This window comes from Orcinus orca, chromosome 1 (assembly GCF_937001465.1).
Source record: "Orcinus orca chromosome 1, mOrcOrc1.1, whole genome shotgun sequence".
NCBI lineage: Eukaryota > Metazoa > Chordata > Mammalia > Artiodactyla > Delphinidae > Orcinus > Orcinus orca.
Window position 1 is genome coordinate 152,532,088 of NC_064559.1, and position 25,257 is coordinate 152,557,344.

The 25,257-nt window shown below is 35.4% G+C and overlaps 1 protein-coding gene across 6 annotated transcripts in view; it reads right to left on the reverse strand.

Annotated features, from left to right (window-relative positions):
* The window catches only part of LRRC7 (leucine rich repeat containing 7), a 502,831-nt gene that overhangs the window by 282,313 nt on the left and 195,261 nt on the right, over window positions 1-25,257 (reverse strand). For all 6 annotated transcript variants that reach the window (XM_049699435.1, XM_033407473.2, XM_004280746.4 and 3 more), the window contains one exon: window positions 4,874-4,991. In XM_049699435.1, the coding sequence (XP_049555392.1) occupies window positions 4,874-4,991 (118 nt within the window). The remainder of the gene's footprint in view (window positions 1-4,873; window positions 4,992-25,257) is intronic.

Genomic DNA, 25,257 nt, shown 5'->3' on the forward strand with positions numbered 1-25,257 from the left:
ATACATTTAGGAGGTAAAATTGGTAGAATTTGATGACTTAATGCATATGGGAGTCAGAAGAAAGAATGGATTTTTGCATTGAATATTTGTGTGGATAATAGTAACATTAACAGAAAACTGGATATAATGGAGGAAAAGCAGATTAGGGTGGATGATGAGCTTCGTTTTAAATACATTATGTTTGGAGGTGTTTATGGAACATATTATAGCTATGTCCAGCCTGCAGTTGGCTATACCAGTCTAAAACTCAAGGGAAAGGTCAAAACTTGACATGAAGTAGTCATTCTCCCAAGAACAAGAATATTAAATATATTTCTATTTGGAAGATTGGAGCTGATTTTAGTGGTTACTCATCACTTATTGCAGCATCATTTCTGTCTTTTCCAGCACTCAGTTACATATTTAACAGACCCCAGTATAAGAGGTGGGGACCCTATACTATGCAGGATCCCTAATGTAATATAATATAAAAATATATATTTTAAAAGAATGCTAAAGTATAATGTTTATTTACCTACCAGACATTTACTGAGCACCTGCCATGTATAGGTATTGTGTTAGTAGCTCCAAATAGAGAAATGAATAAGATAGTTTCTGACTTCAAGGGTTTTACAATCTTGTCAAATACATAGGGATATATAGAAATTAAATTACAGGACACCTAAAACTAACACAACATTGTAAATCAACTATACTCCAGTAAAAAGTTTAAAAAAAATTAAAAAGGGAACTGTGATATGATCCAGCTATTTCACTTCTGGGTATTTTTCCAAAGAAAACAAAAACACTAATACAAAAAGATATATGTACCCCAATGTTCATTGCAGCATTATTTACAATACCAAAGATATGGAAGCAACTGAAATGTCCATCCACAGATGATTGGATAAAGATGTGTCATACATATACAATGGAGTATTACTCAGCCTTAAAAAACTCTGAAACTGCAACAAAATGAATAGATCTAGAGGGTAGTATGCTAAGTGAAATAGAGAAAGACAAACACCGAATGATCTCACGTTTAGAATCTAGAAAACCAAGCAAAATGAAAACAAACTCAGAGATACAGAGAAAAAAATGGGTGATTGCCAGAGGGGAGGGCATGGGGACTGGGAGAAATAGGTGAAGGGGAATAAGAGGTAAAAACCTACAGTTATAAAATAAATAAGCCACAAGGTTGTAATATACAGCATAAGGAATATGATCAATAATACTCTAATAACTTTGTATGGGGACAGATTGTTCCTAGACATCTTGGTGATTTCTTAATGTATGCAAATGTCAAATCACTATGTAGTACACCTGAAACTAACATAATATTGTATTAATTATATTTCAATAATAAAAATTGTGTCTTTTAAACAGCCAAAACATTTGAAAATATCAATAAAATAAAATTTACCTTTTGAAATATTAAAAAAATAAATTACAAAGTGAGATGGAAGTATAAAGATATACAGAGGAAGAAGCAATTAATTCTCTTTGCATATAGAATGTCAGGAAAGTTTCCCAGAATACATAACATCAGAGATGTCTTTTTAAAGGTGAAGAGGACTCTGGTTGATGAGGGACAACAGTGGGAGAAAGAAATATTTTGGGCAGAGAAAATAGTGTCATTTCTTGTGTCACAGTAACCTGCCTGATGCATTTGAGAATGATAATTTGGCATTACCTGGGGATGAAATGGGTTAGTTGGCACTGTGATTAGAGAGGTAGTGAAAGCTATTCACAAAAAATTTCTAGATACCTTTCTGCCCACAATAGTTCACTTATCTAAAGGTTTTAATATAAAGTAGTATTTTTAAATTATGGAAGGAGAAATGGTGAATTAGGATAAGTGGAAGAATTAGACATGACAAGTAAAGATTGGAGGCACAGGCACAACCAAGATCAGATTTAACCTCAGCCTCCAATTGAATTGATTTCATAAAGGGTCACTCATCAAATTCCAACCCAAGTCAGGCAAATGTTTGCCTAGATTGACTAGCAATTGCATGAGTACCTGCCTCCAAATAAACATTCATTTTCTGTCCCTAAATCCCAATACTGATTATATTGTCTCATGTCTTGACTCTTTTCCACTGGGGCTATTCTAACCTTGTCAAACTGTGATGCTGACACTGCATTTACTTTCTGCTATCTGCTCTTTCTTCACTTGACAGATTCCCAAAGGATGTATTACGCTCCTTAAGTAACTGTCTAGGTCTCTGCCACAGAATTCAGTGACAGCTTTTTAGGTATGATTTTGTGAAAGGACTGATGTGTTGAAATCTTTTACTGTTTGTGTCACTTCTAGCAATGGCTGATATGTCATCATGTTCATTAAACCTTTAGTACTATACTAACCTTGCAGAATGATTTGCCATGCTTTGCTTTGTCTTTTTCCACAATATAGCAATCATAAGCATAGCGAAAAGTCTAAAAGTCCCTAAATACTACTTACTAGGACTTCTAATGTTGCTCACAGACTTACTTCTAAGTAGGAGTATAACCTGCAGTTTACATACTGACAACACAAATTTCTTGATGCAAGAGGACCGCTGGGAGATGATTATAATGCTCATAAAAATGTCATATTTCTTAGGAGTTTTGTGTTTATATTTGGTGATGAATTTTCTTCTGATTCTCTTTAAGAACAAGATAGCTTTTTTTATTTACATGAACTATCCAGCCAAACCTGCATGAAGGCCAAGGGATGTGTTATATTTAGCCATATGACATTTCTCAGAAATTGTAATTTGAAAATAGAATTTGATGTGTGAATGTATATAAATAGCATTATTTGTTATTAAAGTACAGAACTATCAATTCATAATAATATGTGACCTGTAAATCTATTTTTAAAAGAATAAATGTAGGCCTTTATGTCATCTTTCAATGGGCCTAAATCTAGTTGCTGTTCTCTCTAAATTGGCAAATGGTCCTTTTAGGATTGGCTTCCTGAAAACGCTCTAAGTGGTAAATAAAGTTGGTATAGAAAGATGTGTGTGTCCCCCATTTGCACTCCATTTGAAAATTTTATTTATTTATTTATTTTTGGCTGCAACACACAGCATGCGGGATCTCAAGTTTCCCGACCAGGGCTTGAACCCGTGCCCCCTGCAGTGGAAGCGCAGAGTCTTAACTATTGGACTGCCAAGGAAGTCCCAGGCACTCTATCTGTTTCCTTCAAATGAAATGCTCTCTATTCAGATGCTACTGTGCTTCATGGAATTCCTCAAGCCATATGCATTACTTGAACTCTGATAATCATTGATTATTTGTAGGTGTTAGTCTTCTTTCCCCAGTGATACTGTAAACTTTTCTACGACTCTCATATACTTGAATTGAAGAAATCACTAGCCATTTAAACTGGTACATTTCAACAAATGTTCAATGTTCCAGAAGGACCATTCATTCGTGAGTTCATTCAATATATTTTGTTGAACTCCTACAATGTGCCACACACTATTTTAGGCAGCAGAGATGTATCAGTGACCAAGACAACAATAAAAAATTAGAACATCACTGAATTTTAATTTTAGTTAGGGGAATTTAGACAATAAATAAACAAGTTAAAAATATAGTATGTCAGTTTCTCATAAAGACTATTAAGAAAATAAAACAGGGAAGGGACATAGGGTATGCTTCTAGTGTATAATAAGATCAGTTATTTTGAAGTGCACAATATTGTATTGTTAACTATGTTGGGTTGGATGGCAGATCTCTAGAATTTATTCAACCAGCACAAATGAAACTTTATAGCCATTGACTAACAACTCTTATTTGTCCTGTCTGGGCTTGGTTATCATTTCTTAGGGTAACTTTACTTAACTACACTGACTGGATTATGTCCTACTAGTATGCATATCCTTCACCTCCAATGTATCTTCACACTCAATTGTTTATTTAATCATCCATAATTATTTGTTTAATGTCTAACACATGTACTAGAATGTAAGTTTCATGAGGGCAGGGATCTGTTTTGTTGATTCCTGTTCCTTTGGCACCAAGCATATTGCCTGAAGTTACCAAAGCAATACATACATACACACACAAAGTTTAACCGACTAGCTTAATGATGAAGGGGTCATGTTTTATATCCTCATAGTGCCTATACATAACTCTTTTTGACTGATCCTTGCTTTATTGTAATAAAACAGTTAGCCAAGTTTTCATGGAAGGAAATGAGGATTTAATGAACGTATTAGGACACAGGAGACTCCCACAAACATTTAGAAGAAAAGATCATCAACATGAATATCAATAAAATCACCAGACATAACAAGTTTGGCCAAAAATATAACAAATACTACTGAGCACTTATTATTCATCAGGCATTGCTCTAAATGTTTGAGATATATTAGTGACCAAAACAGAGTAAAATCCCTCCTGCCACATAATGGAGTTTGCATTTTGGGGCAGGAGAAGACAGACAAGACCATAAAAAAATCAGTAAATCATATATTCTGAGAAGATGGTCAGTGCTACAGGAAAAAATGCAGCAGAGTAAAGGAAACTGGGAATTCAATTCCAAGAAGGGTTAACGGGTAGGCCTCATTGAGCCCGTGATACTTGAGACATGTTGGAAAAAATTTTACCCTGAGAATGAGGAAAATAAGCAGTGTAAAGTCAGTAAAATTGTCTAGAAAAGATTAAATCACATATCTGAATGCAGAGGGAAATAAGGCCTGAGTGAGTCAGGGACATTAGTAAGAGGGGAGAGAAGTTTTCTGTCTTCAATTTATAATTCAGGATTTAGCTTTTCAACAAAAATTAAATTAGAGTTGCAACAAAATCAAAGAAAAAGTGTATATCATTTGCTAAGAGAAAACATTAAAACATATTTTCAGTTAAAAATTCAAGCTATTTAGAGATGAAATGAGAATCTTACCATTTTTACTGATGTCGAGTTCTTTAAGGTTAACTAAACTAGCAATAGTGGTTGGCAGATTTGAAAGGTCATTGTCAGGAATACTTAGTTTTCTTAGAGCTTGACAGTTGAACAATTGCTGTAAAAAGAAAATAATAATTCATTAGATCTCAATTTGGTTAAATCCATTCATATATAAACTTAGTAACAAAATTCAATTCACCATCTTCACCAATGTGATAGTAAAAAGGCCAAACCCCAAAGGCTCAGTTTCTTCCACACCCATCTTCTGGATTCTCTTCAGAGTTTTTTCACATTCCATCACCATGTTAGTACCTCCCTACTCTCTGCTATCCACATTCGCCACTCAAGGTATTCTACTTTTCCCCTTCTGTTTAACATTAGTGTTCAATTTGCCACTGAACCAATTGATTTATTTTTTTCTTTGAAATAACTTCTGGAGTAACCCCTTCCTTTTTATTCTCACAGCTACCAGGATTACCTCAATTCTCTTTCTCCACAACCACAAATTACTTCCATTTAATCATGTTGAACAGTTGTTTATCTGACATGCAAGAACTGCAATACAGTTGAATACATGAGCTCACATTTCTTTTGTGTCCCCACACTGCTTCATAAATATCTATCAAATGAAACATTTAATCTCTGATACTTGGTGAAAAATAACCACTAGTGGTTGGTTCACTTCTGCCACCCATCCTAAAGTACTAGATGGGGAAGAGTCAAGTGTTAATGCAATGGTTCTCAAATCCAGCATGGTTTTAATCATTGGTGGGTGGAGGTGCTTGCTTAAAATGTGGGTCCTTGAGCTTTACCCAAAGAAGTACTGATATGGTGGGTCTGGGATGAAGATCAAAATCTTTATTTTTAACAAACACTCTAGTGATCTGGTTATTTTTATGTAGGTGTTTCCAGTATCACATTTCTGGAAACAATATGGTTAGATTTTTTAGCTATGCCCATCTCATCTTGACTACTCAAGATTTGAACAGCTGGGTCAGAATTTTTGATTCATTTCTGGAAGAATTATCTTAATGAAATCTTTTCTGTTTGACATTTCTAATTCTGTTTTGCTAAATTTCCACAGATTAAGTCTCTGGTATCCATGACTATGCAATTGGCCCACAGTACATTTAACTGCTGCTTGTTCTTAAATGTAATTCATAATTTATAGGCAAAACAATGTAGTATGTGGTTGTTATTTCTTAACTCATTACCTTTTTAAAAAATAGATTGTGCTGGTTATTACTTAAGATAAAATATGTAGTTTCTTGCTTTTGGCTGACTTGCTTTTGGCTCCTTACAAAGATTATTTGCAATACTTCATGTAGTACTAGGATTTCAATATTCTCCATAGAGATGTTGCTACTTCTTTTTATAAAGTCTAAAAAAAGAGAACTTTGATGGATAGTTTCCACTAACTACTAATTTCCTCTTTAAAAATAGAAAAAAAATGTCTACACTCATGGCCAAAGTTAATTTAAGTTCTTGTCCAGTCTCCATCATTCTGTTAGGACCATTACACTACATGCAATGTGGTTAGTTATAGATGCATAGATTTAAAAAAATCAATTGCCTTTTGGCTGATACTGGTTAGATGTATTAACTACTTTTTAGTCTGATTATTATAATCATTTTATGTAAAATTCAGACAAATTATTTTCAAAACTGTTTTTTGCTTTGTAAATTCAAACCTCATCTCAACTAAATACTCAGTTTATCTCAAGAATTAAAAGAGGTCCCTATATTCTTCTTCAATTTTAAATGAAGCCACATCAGGAACAAAAGATTTGGGCACTCCTGAACACCCTATTACGTAAAATAATCCAAGATCCTAAGATCTTGAGAGAGGCTAAGAGCATGGCACTTGGAATCAGATTCATGTAGATTTAATCCCCACTTATCTACTCACTTGCTGTGTAATCTTGGGAAAGTTACCTAATATCTCTGAATTCTATCAATTTCCTCATCTGTAAAATGGGGACAATAACATTGTCTAACTTGAAGGATTGTTGAGAGAATTAAATGAGTTACTATATGTCATCAGTTCTAAGTCTTGCACTTTCTCATGTATTAACATCTTTGCTGTTTGGGATTCATCTTCCAATCAACATTGTTATATCTGTAAGCAGTGTTTCTTTTTCCTTAGTGGTATTACAATAACGGTAATGGTGTTTCTTAAAATCAATGGCCTTGGATTTGATGAAAGGAATTACTTGTAAAAGTGTAAAACTGTGTTTGGCATATAGTAAGAGCTTGATAACTGTTAGCAATTACTAATATTTATATGTTAATACAGAAACAGAAATATACCTATATAATCTATTTCTTACTTTTCTAGATGATGAGGTCACTGAAGGCAGAAGTCATGTCTGATTCATCTTGGTGTCAACCTGTTTCACCTTTGTATATATTAAAGTGACTAGCACAGCGTCTTTTACATAGTGTATGTTGCATAAATATCTTTGAAAGTATACTTAGATAAGTAAAGAGAAAATGAAGAGAGTGCTAAGCTCCAGCTGAGTGGTACTTCACTGGTTTGGAAGTTTCAGATAGATAAACAATCTCAGTGGAATCTAAATTTAATAAACAAGCAGTGAATTCTTGAATATGAGTCATGATGTCTATAAAGTGGCAAAGAAATTAAGAAGGCATTTTAATGATTTTTTCAATATTCAATTTTTTTTTTTTTTTTGCGGTACACAGGCCTCTCACTGTTGTGGCCTCTCCCGCTGTGGAGCACAGGCTCCAGACGCGCAGGCTCAGCAGCCATGGCTCACGGGCCCAGCTGCTCCGCGGCATGTGGGATCCTCCCGGACCGGGGCGCGGACCCATGTCCCCTGCATCGGCAGGCGGACTCCCAACACTGCGCCACCAGGGAAGCCCAATATTCAAGTTTTGAATGAAAATGATGTAAAGAATGATCATGAAATAGCTGTAATTCTTCAATATAGTATAAAACAGCAACTCTAATAGCTAATGAAAGTAAGACTCTTAATGACTATGCCAAGGTAAATATCAGATATAATGAAAATACACTGGTAGAGTATCTGTCCTAAGTTATGTTGATGATGGTGACAAGGTTGACTCATGAAAGTATTTCTGGAAGAGGTAATAAAAAATGGATCACCTAAGAGAGAGCACAAATTAGCCAGATGAAGGCTAAAGAGGGATAATGTTGTATTTGTAGCATCTAAACATACTCCAAATTCAAAGACTGTGTAACTGAAACTAGCTTCAAATATTTGCTTGACAGCATGAGGATATTTGGATCATGGAGTGGAATCTCTGCATCCACAACATCTACATGCATTTAAAATATATTTATTGAATACCTATTATATAGTATGGTCTATGTTCAGCACTGAGGGTAAGGATGTGAAAAGATACCCGTGAATTTCTATTTTCAGCAGTATGGTGGACTAAATATTCAAAGAAAAACTTTTTAGTACAGCAAAATCATACACACACACACACACACACACACACACACACACACACACACACATTCCTTTAATGCGTAGGTGAGCTATGGCTGTAAAAGTATGGCTATGGCTATACTGGAATTTCTAAAATTCCAGAATAACAAGAAAATGCTAATACACCGAGTTAAGTGGGTCTGTATTTAGCTTTTGCTTTGGTGGTATCTGTTGTTTTCTGGTGGCTGAAGACTGAGAGGTTTTTTTTGTTGTTGTTGTTTGTTTGTTTGTTTTGCAACTGGAAGGATAGAAGACTGCTTGGGATTTGAACAGAGGTTGGAGATTGGCTTAAAGGCCACTCCATACATAGTTGGGTTCTCCTGAGGATGATACCATCAGTGAGTGAAGTTAAAAAAACAAACTGGGTCCTGCAAAAGGAGTCAGTGGTGAATGCATGACTTTCTCAGTTTTGTCTCGGAGTGAAGTGAGAAGGAAGAAAGGAAGGAAGAAGCAAGGAAGGAAGGGAGAGAGAGAGAGAGAGAGAGAGAGAGAGAGAGAAAGAAAGAGAGAGAGAGAGAGAGAGAAAGAAAGAAAAGAGAAAGAGAGAGAGAGAAAGAAAGAAAGAAAGAAAAGAAAGAAAGAAAAAAGAAAGAGGGAGGGAAGGAGGGAAGAGGAAGAAAGGGAGGGAGAAAGGAAGGAGGGAGGGAAGGAAAGTAGGAAGGAAGGAAGGAAGGGAAAAAGAGTGAGGGAGGGAGCGAGAAAAAAGAAGATAGGGAGAAAAAGAGAGAGAGAACAAATAAAACAAAAACAAAATGTCTAATTGTGGGATTAAAAAGTCAGTGTAAGTCAAAACAGAAAGCAGTATGGTAGTGGCATAAAAATAGATATACAGATCAATGGAGCAGAACTGAGAGCCCAGAAATAAACCCACTCATGTATGGTCAACAAATGTTTGACAAGAGAGCCAGAAAGATGCAATGGGAAAAGGATAGTCTCTTCAATAAATGGTGTTGGGAAAACTGGATAATCATAAGCAGAAAATGAAATTGGACACCTATCTTATACCACTCACAAAAAAATAACTCAAAATGGATTAAAGACTTAAATGTAAGTCCTGAAACTGTAGAATTCCTAGAAGAAAACATAGGAAAAAATCTCCTTGCAATTGGTTTTGGCAAAGATTTTTGTGTATGATACCAAAAGCAAAGTCAACAAAAGCAAAAATGAACAAGTAGGACTACATCAAACTAAAAAGTTTGTGCAGAGCAAAAGAAACAATCAGCAAAAATAAAAAGGTAACCTCTGGAATGGGAGAAAATACCTGCAAACCATTTATCTGAAAAGGGGTTAATATCCAAAATACACATGAAACTCATACAACTCAATAGTAAAAAAAAATCTAATTAAAAAAATGGGCAAAATATTTGAATAGACACTTTTCCAAAGAAGACATACAGATAGCCAATAGGTATATGAAAAGATGCTTGTCATCACCAGTCATCAGGGAAATGCAAATCAATATCACAATGAGATAAGAACTCACACCTGCTGTCATCAAAAAGACCAGAAACAACAAGTGTTGGCAAGGGTGTGGAGGAAAGGGAACCTGTGTACATTACTGGTGGGAATGTAATTGGCACAGCCATCATGAAAAACAGCATGGAGGTTCTTCAAAATATTAAAAATAGAACCACCATATGATACAGTAATCCCACTTCTGCATGTATATCCAAAAGAAATAAAAACACTACCTCAAAGACATATCTGCACCCCCATTTCACTGCAGACAAGACATGGAAACAACCTAAGGGCCCATCAATAGATGAATGGATAAAGATGTGAGATCTATACATACGTATATATATATGCACTACACTACCCATGAATGGTTGAATTCCCAGATATGGAACCATGGATCTGGAGAGCCAACTATGGGACTTGAGCATCCACAGATTTTGGTATCCGTGGCAGGTCCTGAAACCAATCCCTCACAGATACCGAGGGAAGACTATATACAGATTTACAGCTGTCTGGGGGTTTACACCCCTAACTCCCATGTTGTTCAAGAGTCAACTGTATATACAATGAGATATTATCATCCATAAAAAAAATAAAAATTCTGTCTTTTATCACAAAATGGATGGACCTTGAAGGCATTATGCTAAATGAAATAAATCAGATAAAGACAAATATTTACTGTATGATCTCTCTTATATGTGGAATCTGAAAAAGCTGAACCCATAGAAATAGAGAGTAGGATGGTGACTGTCAGAAGCTGGGGGGTGGGAGAAATGGGAAAATGTTGGTTAAAGGGCACAAATTCCCAGCTATAAGATAAATAAGATCTTGGGAGCTAATGCACAGCGTTGTGACTATAATTATCAACACTGTATTATATACTTGAAAGTTTTTAAGAAAGTAGATCTTAAATGTTATCAGCACAAACTGTAATTATGTGAAGGGATTGAGATGTGGTACCCTGTTGGTAACTTACTACCTTATTGTGGTAATCATTTTGCAATATATACATGTATCTAATCATCACATTGTACACTTTAAACTTACGTATATTACATGTCAATAATATCTCAGTAAAGCTGGGGAAAATCAATGTAGAACTAAAATTCTGAACAACAGAGGCCTATGTATCAGAAAAAAGGGAAACAAAAACATTCTTAGATTTTTGCATAGTTTGGGAGGAGGGTAAAGACACTAATTAACTTTAGATTAAAATTAAATATGCATGTTAAAATTTCTACGGTAACAATTAAAGAAATATAAATAAGGTGTATGATTTCCTAGTGGGTAGAAACAAAATAAATGGAATGAGATAGAGAAAAAAAGATCTTTAATACACATAAGTAAATATTTACATATAATAATCTTTAATACATATAAGTAAATACTTCGAAGAAATAAGACAGATAAAAATGAAGAGTAGAATGGGATAAATTAATACAAATATACCAATAGCTGCCATTAATAAATATGAATTAATCTCTCCAATTAAAAAAACGACTATCAGAGTGGACTAAAATTAAACATAATCAAGTTATATCCTATTACCAGTGATACACCCATAACTTGATGGAAGAATGATAAAACTGGCAAAATTAACCAAAAGAAAGCTAATGCAGCAATACTGATTTAAAGCAAAATGCATTAATAGAGATATAGTGGCTTTATGTTAGTAAACACTTCAGCTCACCAGGAATATATAATTCTAAACTTGTATGCACCTAGTATCATAGCTTTAAAATAGTTAAAGAAAAATTTGACATATCTACAAGGAGATATTGCAAATGTACTATCATAATAGGGTATTTTTAACACATATCTCTCAGTAATTAATTTAAAACAGATAAAAATAAAAGAAAAGTTACAGAAGAATTGATGGCCACTAGATTGTCCTAGTGGACACGTATAGAACGTTAAACTCAACTACTATAGAGTACTTTTTTAAAAAGCACATATGAAAACCTTGTGATTAGCCATGTACTAGATAGACATAAAGGAAGGCTCAACAAACTTAAAAGAATTAGTAATAAAAAGACCAAAATCTTGGACCATAATGCAATTGTTATAAATGATTAACCAAAAGATAGCTTTAAAAGCTTCTATATTTGGATATATATAAAGTTAAATTTAATAATCCCGGGTTAGAGAAGAAATCACACAGGAAATTACAAAATATGAGCAAATAATAACAAAATATTAGCAAATAATAACAAAATATTACCTGTCTAAAATGGCAGAATATAGCTAGAGTAATTGGCAGTAAATTGTATCCTGAAATGCTTACATTAGGAGAGATAACCACGTGAAAATGAATGAGTTAAGCATTCAGCTTAAGAAGACAGAAAAAATGTTAACAGAATGTAGAAGGGAAGCAACAATAAAGAAGAGTCCCTTGCAACTCACAGTGGTCTATGAAGTAGGAAAGCTAGAGATTCTGAAACAAGCCCCAGATTGGGAGCTCCTCAAACAGAGGGAACACGTCTTTTCCAGGTCACTGCATGTATCTTATGATAGTTTTTGTCTTTTTAACTTTTTTTACTGTGAAATCTAAATACACAAGAGTGTATATAATTTGTATTTTTTAAAATTATGATGATAAAATAAAGAGCCATACTCCTCAATCCAGTTTAAGAAAGTTACTTTATTCTCCTCCCAATCATGTCCCTTTGTCACCTACCTGATCCACCAAAAAACAACCAATTTCTCATTCTCTCACTTTTTACCACAGTTCTAGTAATCCTCAATATAGATACTGTTTACATTTGTCTGTTATTTTTTAAAATATCAAAATTTGATATTTTCAGACTATTTTTCCAATCTGTGGTATGTAAAATGGTAACATATTTTATCTATTACTAAAAAAATTGAACACCTTTTCGTGTTTTATTCATTTGAAAGAGTTCATCACATATTCTGAATATGAATTTTTGGACAGTTCTCTCAATATATGGCTCATCATTCCATTCTTTTTATGGTAGTTTTGATAAAAAGACATTTACAATAGTCAAATTTATCTCTCAGTTTGAATGTGTGCAGATGGTCTCCTATTTTTTCCCTACCTAAAAGTTTTAATGCTTTGATTTGCCTCATTTGGAATTTATTTTTGAGAATGATGTGAAGCAAAGATGCATTCTTTTCTCTTTACAGATGACCAGTTATTCCATTTTAAAAATAGGTCATTAATTTGTCCACTGATTTGCAAGACAAGTTCTGTTGGATTTCCACATAAGTACGGGTCAGTCTTTGGACTTTCTATTTCTAGTCCACTGGTCTATTTGTCTATCTCTCATTCCAGCTGGGTCACCAGAAATCTAAGACTCTGATTTGTGTTCGTGCCAGAGAAGAATGGGGAAGGAATATAGAGAATTCCTGGAGAAGGAAGAAACAGTCCATCTAGGCTTTGAGAGAGAAGTTCTATGAGCAGAAGGTAGGGTGGGGAAGTAGGGGTAGATTGGGAAGCACAGAGCAGTTCAGGAAGCTGTAAGAGGAGGAAAGGACCAGAGGTATGTTAGGAATGGCAAAAAATTAAAAGTGACTCTAAGCTTTGTGGAGGGGGATAGAAAATGCAGATTTCAGCCAGAAAGTGAAAGGGTTTCAGAGTCAGGGCTTTATCCCACAGGAGGTGTTCAGATGGTGATTTTTAATCATTTTTGAGTCAACCTTACTGATACTCTCTCCAGAAACACACACACACACACACACACACACACACACACACACACACACACACATTTGCAGCCAATTTCAAGGAGCCTGCAAATCACTGGAAGCCCATGCATGGTTCTGTGGACCAGGTTAAGGACCTCTGTGATAGGTCATGCCATGTGACTTCTAAAAAGACAAATGTGATCAGGTCCATCTCCTGCTTATACTTTTCCAGTGGCTCTCTCCTCTCTTCAGGACAAAGTCCAAGTTTCTTAATATGGCTTTCAATGTCCTTTACTTCTACAGAGTCTTATCTTGTTATTCCCCTGTCTCTTGTCTTTTTCTCATACCTTCCCACCTACCATCCTGCATGACCACATATCCAGACACACTGAGCAGCTGCCAGTTTCTGTATCCACCATGCTCTGCTTTGCCTTTGTAAATGCCAGGTCTCCAGGTGAAGCTCTTTTCCACCTCGCCCTATCTCACCTCCCTTCTACCGTCTTTTCCAAGCTCAGGCCCTCTCACCTTTCTGGTCACAGCTTAAGACTGGTTTACATGCTCCATTTGTGTACTTTCATAACATTCTGTATTTATCTCTATTGAAGCCTGGATGCCCCTGTTTTGGGATTACTAGACCGTAAGCTTCTTTAGTTTCTGCAGCATCTGCTGTGTATAATGTAACGCCTGACACGTTGTACTTTCTCAGTATATAGTTTTTCTTTCATGAAAATTCTTAGGCAGGGGAGTGGCAAATAATAAGATAGTGCCATTTCTTAAGTGCCTCTTATATAGGTGCAAGGCACTAACCTAGGTTTTATAGTATATGATCTACTTCTTGTGACAATGTTGTAAGGAAGGTATTATTATCTCTACTTTGCAGATGCGAAAACTCAGGAGGTTAACTTTTACAAGGTCATATATGTAGGAAGTGCCAGAACCAGCATTCAAATTCAGTTTTGTCTGGTACAAAGCAATTTCTACTTCAGTGCATTGTTCCCTCTGTACCATCAGATCTGTGCTTGGGAGAGACAATAGTGATGACTGACAACAGCTGGTGGCTGTCTGGGAGGGGAAAGTGAATGAGATAGGGGGAGTCTTCCGCCCATAATAATGGTCCTACGGGGCTTAGAGGAGAAGACTCAGATTCAGTGACTATCTTTTGACAGCAAAAATCTAAATTAGAGTAAATCTAAGTATATGTTATAGCACTTTGCTAACCCTGAAGTGCTACATAAATGCAAAGTATTATAATTTGGATTAGCATTTTATTATCACCTTTACACTCAGGCTTGGAAAATTAAGGACACAATGACGACATCATGAATGTGAATGACTGGATCTCAAAACATAGTTCCTTAGAAAAAATAAGATAGGGTGTTTATTTTTTCCACTACAAATTTAAAAAGCATTAGTTGCTTGTGAATTGTAAAGAGACAAACCCTTTTCCTGAGAAGTTTCATGTAAGATTATAAATATTCAATGAGACTGTTATTGATGCCCTATGTTGGCACAAGTGGATTCCACCAGGGAAAAGAACTAATTGTCTAATGAGTTGGCATTACTGAATGGCTGGTTTCTTAGAAGTTCTTCCTTTGAATTCCTTTAAAATTATTCAGGCTACAGTGTTTCCAAATTCATTTGAAAGCTGTTTCAAAGAAATAATTATTTTGTACACATTACAATAAAATGTTTAAAAATTCTTTAGTTTAATACAAATGTTAATAATTATCTTTAGTTAGAAAAGAGCCAACTCAAAAATAATAGAATAAAAATAGTTTTAATGTATGCACTTGGTAAAATTGTAGGCTTCTAAATATGACATTCATTCACTTCTTTCTTTACTTCGTCCCTCTTTCCTTCCTTCCTCCCTTCCCTCTCTCCTTCCTTTTCTTCCTTTCTTCTTCCTTTCTTTCCTGCCCATTTCCCTTCCTTCCTGACTGCTTATATTCAGTGAGCACTTCTTGAACATCTACTTAGTGACAGACACAGCACCAGGACCCAAAGAAGAATAACAAAGTATCCACTTCCTCAAGAATACAGTCACCTAGCGGTTATAAATATACACAAAAAATAAGATGCAATGTAGTAAATACTAGGTAAATACTACAACAGAGAGAGGGCTTTGCAAAGTGCATATTATTCCAAAAGAAACATTCCTAGACTTTGCCCTTAACCTAGAGAATTTGGATGCTTGGATTTGTGTGCCTTTTCAACGATTCTACACTGCTCTCTCACGTTATCATCCACCTTGTAGAGGTTCATAAGCAGGAAAGGGACTGACTCAGATTTTTGTTTTTGAGAAACTGGCACCTGTGACCAGAAGGAGGCAGAAGAACAATGAGAAAACATCTAGGTGAAAAATAATGAGAATATTAGTTAAGGCACTGTCAGGAAGAGTGAGGCACTCTGGGAGGAGAAATCATTAAGACTTGGTGCCAGTAATACATGGGTAGTCAAAGGAGGGAGGATTTTGTGGTCCAACAACACTTTAAGGTCTCCAGTAGTAGTGGAGTTGTGGGCTGGTGTGGGAGGTATGGAGCTGGACAAATGTTGGTAGCATCAAATAAGATTGAGGCTGTAGGGGAAGGGAACACTTATAATCCCTTCTAGTGCATTTTAGCAATATTGGATGTGTTGCAGAGACAAGATCTTTTCTTCCCTGGAGAAAGATGGCAACTACAATAAATACTCAGGCATTTTATCCCAGAAAACAATAAATATTATTGCCGCTGTTTTAAAAATACAGATCTTTTCAGCAACAATTTGCCCATTGGTGGTGTTGAATCATTTCTCCCTTTGGAACAGCAAGTTTATTTTACCATTTTTCAGTGTCTTAGAAGGAAGGGAATATATCTGTTTTATTGGAATAAGAGCTATCTGTTTGAATATATAAGACATAGCACCTTGCCTTACCCATTCTGCTTGATAACAATTTTCATTTAAAATTTTTAAAATGAATATATTTTTTAATTTACATATTAATGATTACTTCACTTGATGATACAAGCTTATAAAACCAGGAAAGAAATAGGAAGAGTGAAAAGCTGGATATAAAAGTTCTATAAATGTTCTTAATTTTGATGTAGCTTAATGGCTGCTAAGAGTTCGGGGTAAAATCTTGTTATCTCTATAGTACTTAAGACAAGTGATGTGTGTCCTTTGGGATTTTCTTTTGTTGCTTTTTTAATAACTACTAGTTGGTAAAAAAAAATTTGGTTAATTAACATTTATAAAAGTATTGGCTTTGTCTTTAGAGAGTAATCAATATGGTGTGTGAACAACTGGGTTGAATGGCATTAATTTAGACCTTCATATTAGTATAAGCTGATATATATGTATATATACATATATAGATATTAGTGTAAGCTGGTATATATATATATATTTAAAAGTTTTTAATGTCTATGCCCTAATCAGTTCTAGGTACTAAAAACCTAACCTGTGCTGACTAGCTCTGCCTAGGTCAGTAAGCCAAAGAGAAGATGGCTAATGGTATAGCTGCAGTCTCTTTTTCACTTATAGTCATAATGAAAAGGTTATAAACTTTGGAAGCAAACAGACCTAGATTTGAATTCTGATTTCATGGTTAACAGGTGACATGCTATTGAGCAAGTTCCATACATTTTCTCCAAGGTTCAATTTATCATTTAAAAAGCCCAACTAGACTGTGCCCTAATCTTATCTTTAAAAATGCATTTCTGCCAAGCCGACTTCCTTGACCCTCCAGCATAACAAGATGAGCTGTCACTCTACTGTGGTTGTGTATAATCTTGTGGACATATTTCTACAATCCACTTTTGCAAAATCAAATTCTTTATGCAACAAATATTCAGTGAGATCTAACTTTGAACCAAACATTGTGTTTCCCGTCAAAACAAAGATTAAATAGACATAGTCCCATATTTTAGTGTCTTTCTTCTTCAATCTTATTTCCCCAGAGTAGAGTAGGTATTCAGCAAATATATATTGAATGAATAACTACAACAGGTTTGGTGAGTGTAATTGTAGAATTGTACACATGGTAATACGTAGGCACAGAGGAGAGTTAAATAACCATGCCAGCGAGTGAAGCATGAAGATTGTAGGAGAAGGTGACAACTGAGATGAACCTTGAAGTAGCATGTGAGGCAGAGAAAACAGGATGAGCTTAGCGGCAAGAAAGAGCTTTGTGTTTCAGGAACACTTCCTGTGAGAGCAAGAGTAAGACATTGGAGAGGCAAGTTGTAGCTGGACCATGGGAGGCCTCCTATTAGCATTACATGCTCAGTTGTGTGGTTTTTTTCCCTGCAAGTTAGAGAGGAGACAGGGAATGGGCTTAACCTTGGGGGTAGCCTGGTCATATTTACATTTGGATCTACCACTGTTGGCTATGTGAAGAATAAATTGGGATAAAGAAAATCAGGTTTAAGACACATCATCAATAAGGAGACTGTTTCATTAGTCTGTTGAGAGATGATGAGGGCCTGACAAAGCCTCTGTTCATAGGGTGGAGAGAGCAGATTTAGGAAATATTTAGGTGGCAAAGGTGATAGGACTTGGCCACTGATGTGATGTGGAAGGTGAGTAAGTAGGAAGAGTAAAAAATGACAGGGTCCTGGCACTGGGACTGAATGGATAGTCAACAACTGAAACAGAGACTATAGGACAGGAGACAGGTTTCTAGGGGGAAATCAGAAGTGCTGAGTGTGAATATTCAAGTAGGCCCAGAACACACATTTAATCTGAGGACTGAGGGGTAGGGCTGAGCTGCCACAAGAGATTTGTGAGTCTTCAGTACAGTGGCTGAAAACGTGAGGATGGATGAGTGCGATAATCTAAAGAAAACAAGAAGCTCCTTCCTCCTCTCCCTTGAAGTTGTTATTGTAAAAGTCACAAATGAAACTTCATTGCCCCGTTTAATGGATTATCTAGTTTTTGCCTTACTTGGCCTCCCTATTCCATTTGACCATGTCATCACTCCTTCCTTAGAAGCCTTCACTCCCTCAGTTCCGTGACTATGCTTCTAAACAGAGTTCCCACTTCTGTCTGCCAGCACCTCCCCACGTCCCGCCCTGCTGGCCTTGGTTCTGCTCCAGTTCTCGGGAGGCAGTTTCCCTGCAGGCTGATGGCAGCATTTCACGGGAAGTGAAGAAGCAGCCACCATGAATGTTAATGAGTAAATTCACGTGGTGAACATATATGCAAGCGTTTATGCAGTCAGTTCTTAATTATTTAGAACAAAGAAAGAGAAACTTTATTCCTATTAAAGGCCACTGCCACACAGAAAAGAGATAACTGAGAGCCATGGGACTTAAATTCAATACAATTAACCTTTTTTGCCACCTCAAAAAAAAAAAAAAAAGAGAACAAACGTTTATCATCCACTTCAAATTTAAAGAAAACAGAAAACTCTCTAGGTAGTCAAGTAGCATGCACACATGCCAAAATGAAAAATCAACAGCAAGGCTACATTGTTATCAGGAAATCAGGAAGCAGCAAAAATGTTCTAAAGAGAGAGAGATACTATTGTCATTTTCTGGAATCTCTGGTCAAGATTCAACCATGTATTGCTGTTTCGGGTTCATTACAGAAACAGCAAACCATCTCTTTGTATAGAAAGGATAAAATCTCTAGGATTTTGTTAAAATTAATTTTCACATAAATTTTGAAAGAAAAGATATCTGCAAAAGATTTTCTCTCTTTTTATATCACTATTAATTTAGAAAAGAAAATAACTTCCTTTCTGCAAAGTGATACTATCATTTCTCATTTTATAGAAGAAAGTCAAGTTTTTGGTTTTCTTTATGGTATTACAGCTCATAAAAATCGCCAACATTTGTTGAAGATTTTATGCTTTGCCAGGCTCCATACTCACTTCACATACGTTATGTTATTTAATCTATAACAATGAAGAAAAATTACCACAAGGTCAGTAGTTAACAAAAATAAGATATAGGTAAAACAGTCCGACAAGGTAGATGGTATCTCCTAGATGGGGGAGAAACTGAGATTGAAAACCTTCCCCAAACTCAAATTCAAATTTAAATCTGCCTGATTCTAAACCTCTACAGCTTTCCACTACACCAGACATTTCACTGCTAATTGCTCTTCATCTCAGCAACTAGAGATCTAGTGAAATTTTGGAGCTGACCTTTGAAGTTAAATATACCATCCAGCAGGCAAAAACTGTGAGCTTACATTATTCATATCCTTGGCTTCTCTTCTTTTCCATCAGCACTCAGCACCTGACTGTTCACTATCTATGGAGTCTAGTCAAGGGCCTCTTCACCACCTACATCAGCACCTCTAACAACAGAATACAACCAAAACAATTTTTTATCTTCATAATTCAGATGAATTTTGTGTTTGATTCCATAACATATTCACTTTTCTCTCTTAGAAATCTTTTACTTAATTGTCAACCTAGAAAAATGTACTACATGTATGCTATAGTAGATGCTAACATATCTGTACTAATTTTTGGAAGCAAATGTTCACATGTTGATTTTTACATATTACTATAGGTCAGTTTTATGTTAGGTCAACTTCATTGTAATCACACTGACATAATCCCATGTTTCTATATCAAGTTGAGAATAGCCTGACTTCCCAGGAGTCCCTGGTCAAGAATTGGATCATGAAATTGTTCTAAGCCTCATAAACACTCTAGAGAAATTATTTCTCTAGAAATTTAGAGGATCAATATATAGAAAACCAAGCAAATAAAAAATGAAGCAAATTTAGGAAAAAAATACACTAGAGAAATAATCCTCCATCAATTTCCTAAAGGCTGATTTCATTCTGGGAGTCCAAATTGCTGCATTAGTAGAATGCTCTCTCTGATTTAGAACCACTTCATATACTAAGGACGTAGCTGGGAAATGAATAATACTAAAACCTGTATTAATCAGTTAACTATTATAAGAACAATTGAAAAGAATAGATAGCAGATACTGACCCTCCTTTATAAATTTACGTTTTCATTTTTTATGTCATTTAATTTGCTCAAATCATACCTTATAATTTACTTGAGCATCAGACATTCACATTTACCAATGTGTCTTATGGATCATTTTCAAAAGAAAGTACCATAATATGGTCAGATTTGGTCAATGCTACCAAAAGGTTAACCCCTGGTGCTTCTTCTATTCCAGCTCAATTCTCTTATTTTTCTTTTTATTATTTTGAAATTAATTTTTATTTTTATAAAAGCATTATATCAATTCATTGCATCTTATCGTTTGCATCTTATCATTCCTCCTCTAAAGGTAGTTGCTTTAAACTGTTTAAGATACTATTTCTTGTATTTTCGTCTATATTTCTAGAGAACACAATGTGTTTTTACTTCTTGTTTATCAATTGCAGACATTGCCTATTTATTTCATATATTGCAGTTGAAAAGTCATATCACTTTGCACCACCACAACCACCATCACTCTCTTTTTCTTCATCTTCTCATTACACTTACATCTGAATTTTTGGTTAAATCAGTAATGTTTGTTTGCACATTGTGTTTGTTTTTTACTCATACTTTTTTTTTTCCCCTGAAGTTTCTTCACTTTTTATTTGCTTGGTTTTCTATGCATATATCTTTAATTGTTTCCAAATGCTCCAGCAGCTCTGACAAATGCCCAACAGTAATATTTCAAAATGCTAAAGCTCATCAGATTTTGCTAGGCCCACATTTTATTCTGGAGGACTTTACTCCTGCACCCAGTATAGCCAGCTCCAGTATGGGCAGATAGCTCTGTCACTGTGATGCACACATGGCTTCCACAGATACTCATTTGCTACTCCACTGAATTGGGCTCTGGTTTCCTGGATCTCATACCTTCTTTCTTTTGGTTCACTTTCACATCCTCTAGTAGAAAACTGGGAGTCACCTGTGACTCATTTTTCTCCTTACCCAGAAATCAAGATATCAAACAGATGACCAAACCCAGTAAATTCTGCCTCCCCAAATCCTCTCCAATATGTGTCCATTGTGTAATCTTTAGGGTCACTACCCTGGGCCAGGCCACCATCACCTCTCAGATTCCTACAAGCTCTGCCTAACTGGTCTCCTTGCCTCTGGGCTTAACCTTTTATGTCTATTCTTAGTGCAGCTAGAACTATCTTTCTAAAATATATATCTGATCTTGCTGCTACCCAGGTAAAACTTTAAATGAATTTCCACAAATCTCAGTATAAAATTCAAACTCTGTATCTTAGCATGGAAGGCCTTTACAATTTCTCCAGCCTCATTTCTCCCATTGTCTCTTTTGCACTACATTTTTAAGCAATACTTAACCTACAGTTTCTTACTTATCTGTGTCTTAGTTGCAATGATATTCCTCAAGAGGAACTCCACTGAATGTTTCCAAAACACCCATTGTGTCCCACCCATCATAGTAGACAGCATGAAACATACTTGATGCAATTACTTGTTCAATGTCTGTTTTTCTTGCTAAAGAGTACCTAAATCCATTCAGTCATTATTTTCCCAGTGACTAGCAAGTATCTGGCACAGAGTAAGTATTTTTTCATGAAGAAATTAATGAATATACATACTCGGTTGCAAACTCAATTTCCTATAGGACCTAGATGGGTAACTTCATTGTTGGGGGCAGCCTGAGTGGGATCTGTGGCAAACTAGATCTGCTCCATCAAAAGAGCCTATTGATATGAGACACTAAGTCCCACCTAACTGCTACCAACTAAGCATATGGACACCTCCAGATCTTCCTTTTTTTTTTTTTTTTTTAAATAGAGGCCAGGAATCTGGACTTTTTTGGTAAAAGTTGGTATTTTACAAGTTGGCTACAGCTCATTTTCAAAAATAGGCCAAACAAAACATGGCTGCTTATTTCTGATCTCTGGTTGAAAGATAGTTTTGTATTGCCAGCCTTGCTCCGATGAGGCTCAGTTTGAGATCTCTCAGCATCTTTTGGGGTCTTTGTGAGAATGCTCGTCTGATAGCTCACATTTTGCATCTAAAGCAGAATTTGTCATGTTTTTGTACACAATAGCCCCTTCCAATATATTTTTAATAATATCATTTTTAATATCATTTTAATTGTATCAGTTCTCTAACTTGAAAATTATATCATCCTTGATTCCTCCTTCTTGTTTATCCTCCAGTCTAGACAAATGCTAAATTCTAGAAGGAAGGTCTTCTTTCAGATTAGTCAAGCGGAAAGGACATGGGATTTGGAGTAACATTCTATTGCTAGTCCATAGTTTCTATTCTATGGACTTTGCCATTTTCTAGTTGTATAACATTTGGTAAATTCTTTTAAACTCATTGTGCTTCAGTATCCTTGGACTTAAAATTAGGATAATGAAACTTATTTGTCAGAGTTGCTCTATGGACAAAAGAGCTACTTCATATGAAGTGCCTAGCACAGAGTAGATGCTCAATAAATGTTGAATTTCCTGTCTTATGCTCTTTTCTTACCTCTTCCATCTGTCTTCTTTTCCTTTTCTACTGCTAATACACTGGTCCAGGCATGTGAGCTAATATGAGTTTAGAGGAACTTGGCTTTTGCATCTGTTTCTCAACTACCTGCCACTTCAAGGAAAAACTTCACAAAATATAGGTAATTTATATACTTAGGAACCTTAATTCCTTTGTAAATTATATTCCTCTGTAACCCTAAGCTTCACATACCTCATTCTCCTATGCTCTCAGCTCACAGTAGGATTGCCACTTGTCATCTTCTTGGTTCACTGATTCCAGTATTTCTTTAACATATTGAAACCACTATCATTTGAATTAAATTTCAATATCCATCATGTCCCTTAAGTCCTACCAACCATCATCATCTGTACCCATATTTTCTTTCTTCTCTCTTATTAAAATGGATGAAATGTGCCTGTTCCTCTCAAAGGCAACCCCTTCATGCATTCTGTGTATCCTGTGTCCTTTTGCCTTCAGGACTTTGCTCATATAATTATCCCATCAATTTCCTTCATTTAGTTTCTCCCCCCTTTCTTCTAATTTATTCTTACTAGTGTACAAATGTGCTTTAATGTCATTGATCTTAAAAAACAAATAAACAAAGCTTATTTTGACCTCAAACTTCTCTCTAGCTTGTCTCATTTCTCTGCTTTCTCTCAACAAAACCTCTTAAGAGAGATGTATATATCATATACATATATACATATATATCCACCATTGTCTCTTCAACCCACTTCATTGGGTTTCCACCCAACTAATCCTATCAAGGTCACTAATTACTTCTATACTAGCAAGTACAATGGTACCTCTTCTGATCTAAGTCAATTTCTTCTCTAAAAACATCTCTGTTCTTAGCTTCCATGACAACAGCACATGGGTTCCTCCAATATCCATAGCAACTCTTTATCTCCTTGCTTTCCTAATTTATCAATGGAAACTCTTTCTAAATCCCTTTTCAGGCTTTAATCTCCTATCTCCCAAATCCATTCTAATAGCAAATCCTATTAACTTTACCTACAGAGCATGCTTCTATTTTCTTCACTACCACCAATCTAGTTGAAACTACCAACTTCTCACCCATATAACTACTGTAGCCTCTAATCTCCTTGCTTCCACTCTTAACTTACCACAATGTATTCCCACATTGCACCCAAAGTGGCATTTAAAAATATATATATATGTTATTTAAGATCACCATTAAAAAAATTCTTCAGTGGCCCCCTATCTCACTTTGGATAAAATCTTAAGCCCTTTCCTCGCTCCTTAGCTCCACTGTCTATCTACATCTCCTACTGCACCTTATACAGCTTTCTCCTCACTCATTACACATCCATCTTCTTTCTGTTCTTTGAACATGCCTCATATATTCCTACCCTAGAGTATTTCCTCTGCCTGGAATGCTCTTTGTCAGATCTGCATGGTTGACTCCCCCTGTCATCCAAAGCACAACATAAAGGGTCACTCCTTAGAGAGGCATCTACTGTCCTCTCAACCTAAAGCAGTCTCTCAGCAATTTTCTTGCTTTAATTTCATCATGATACTTGCCATTATCTAACATTTTCTCTTAAATATTATTTTCATTCCTTCTTTGCAGGAATGTAACTTTTGTGAGAACAGGAAGTTGTTGGTCTTGCTCAATAATGTATCTCCAGCTCTAGAAGAGTTGTCTACACATATTTGATACTCAGGAAAGGTTTGCTGAATGAATGAACAAATCAATGGATATATTTTACCTAAAATTTGTTTTCTATATAATTTCCAAAAAACTGGCAGTAAAAATCAGCAAATGAGTTTCATTCTCATTGAAATTTCAGTGAGATTTGATATTTGGGTAAAGGTTAGCAATAAATGATGGGATGAGTAAGTCTTTAGTTGGAAGATAAACCAGTTCAAAAACTGACTGGGCTACTACAGAAGTCCCAGTTTCTCACTGACACACATAATAAAGAGTTGTTGGTACTATCAACTTTTGAAACAATAAAACATTGTAAACAAAAATAGAAATCTGAGTAAGAAAAAAATATCTAAAGTTTTCCACATATAAACAATGTATTTTATAAATTTGTCCTACATCTTACTTTCCTTTGGGCCCCTAGAGAGTCCATCTACATTATTTATTGAAAAAAAAAACAAACCTACACATTTGAATGCCAAAATGATTGCAATAAAAGAACAGATTTGGATAAAGACGTTCCAGGCAAGAGATTAAACAGTTAGATTTTTATTATTTATGCATCACTCACGTGACAATTTTATTTTGGACATGGTTTTTATCATATTCAGATGAATTCTATACCTTTGGTGCTGGAGGACAAAGTAAATTCACACTATGCACACTGAACACCTTTGAGGGAGTAAGAGAGTTGGAAAAGGCCATTCTT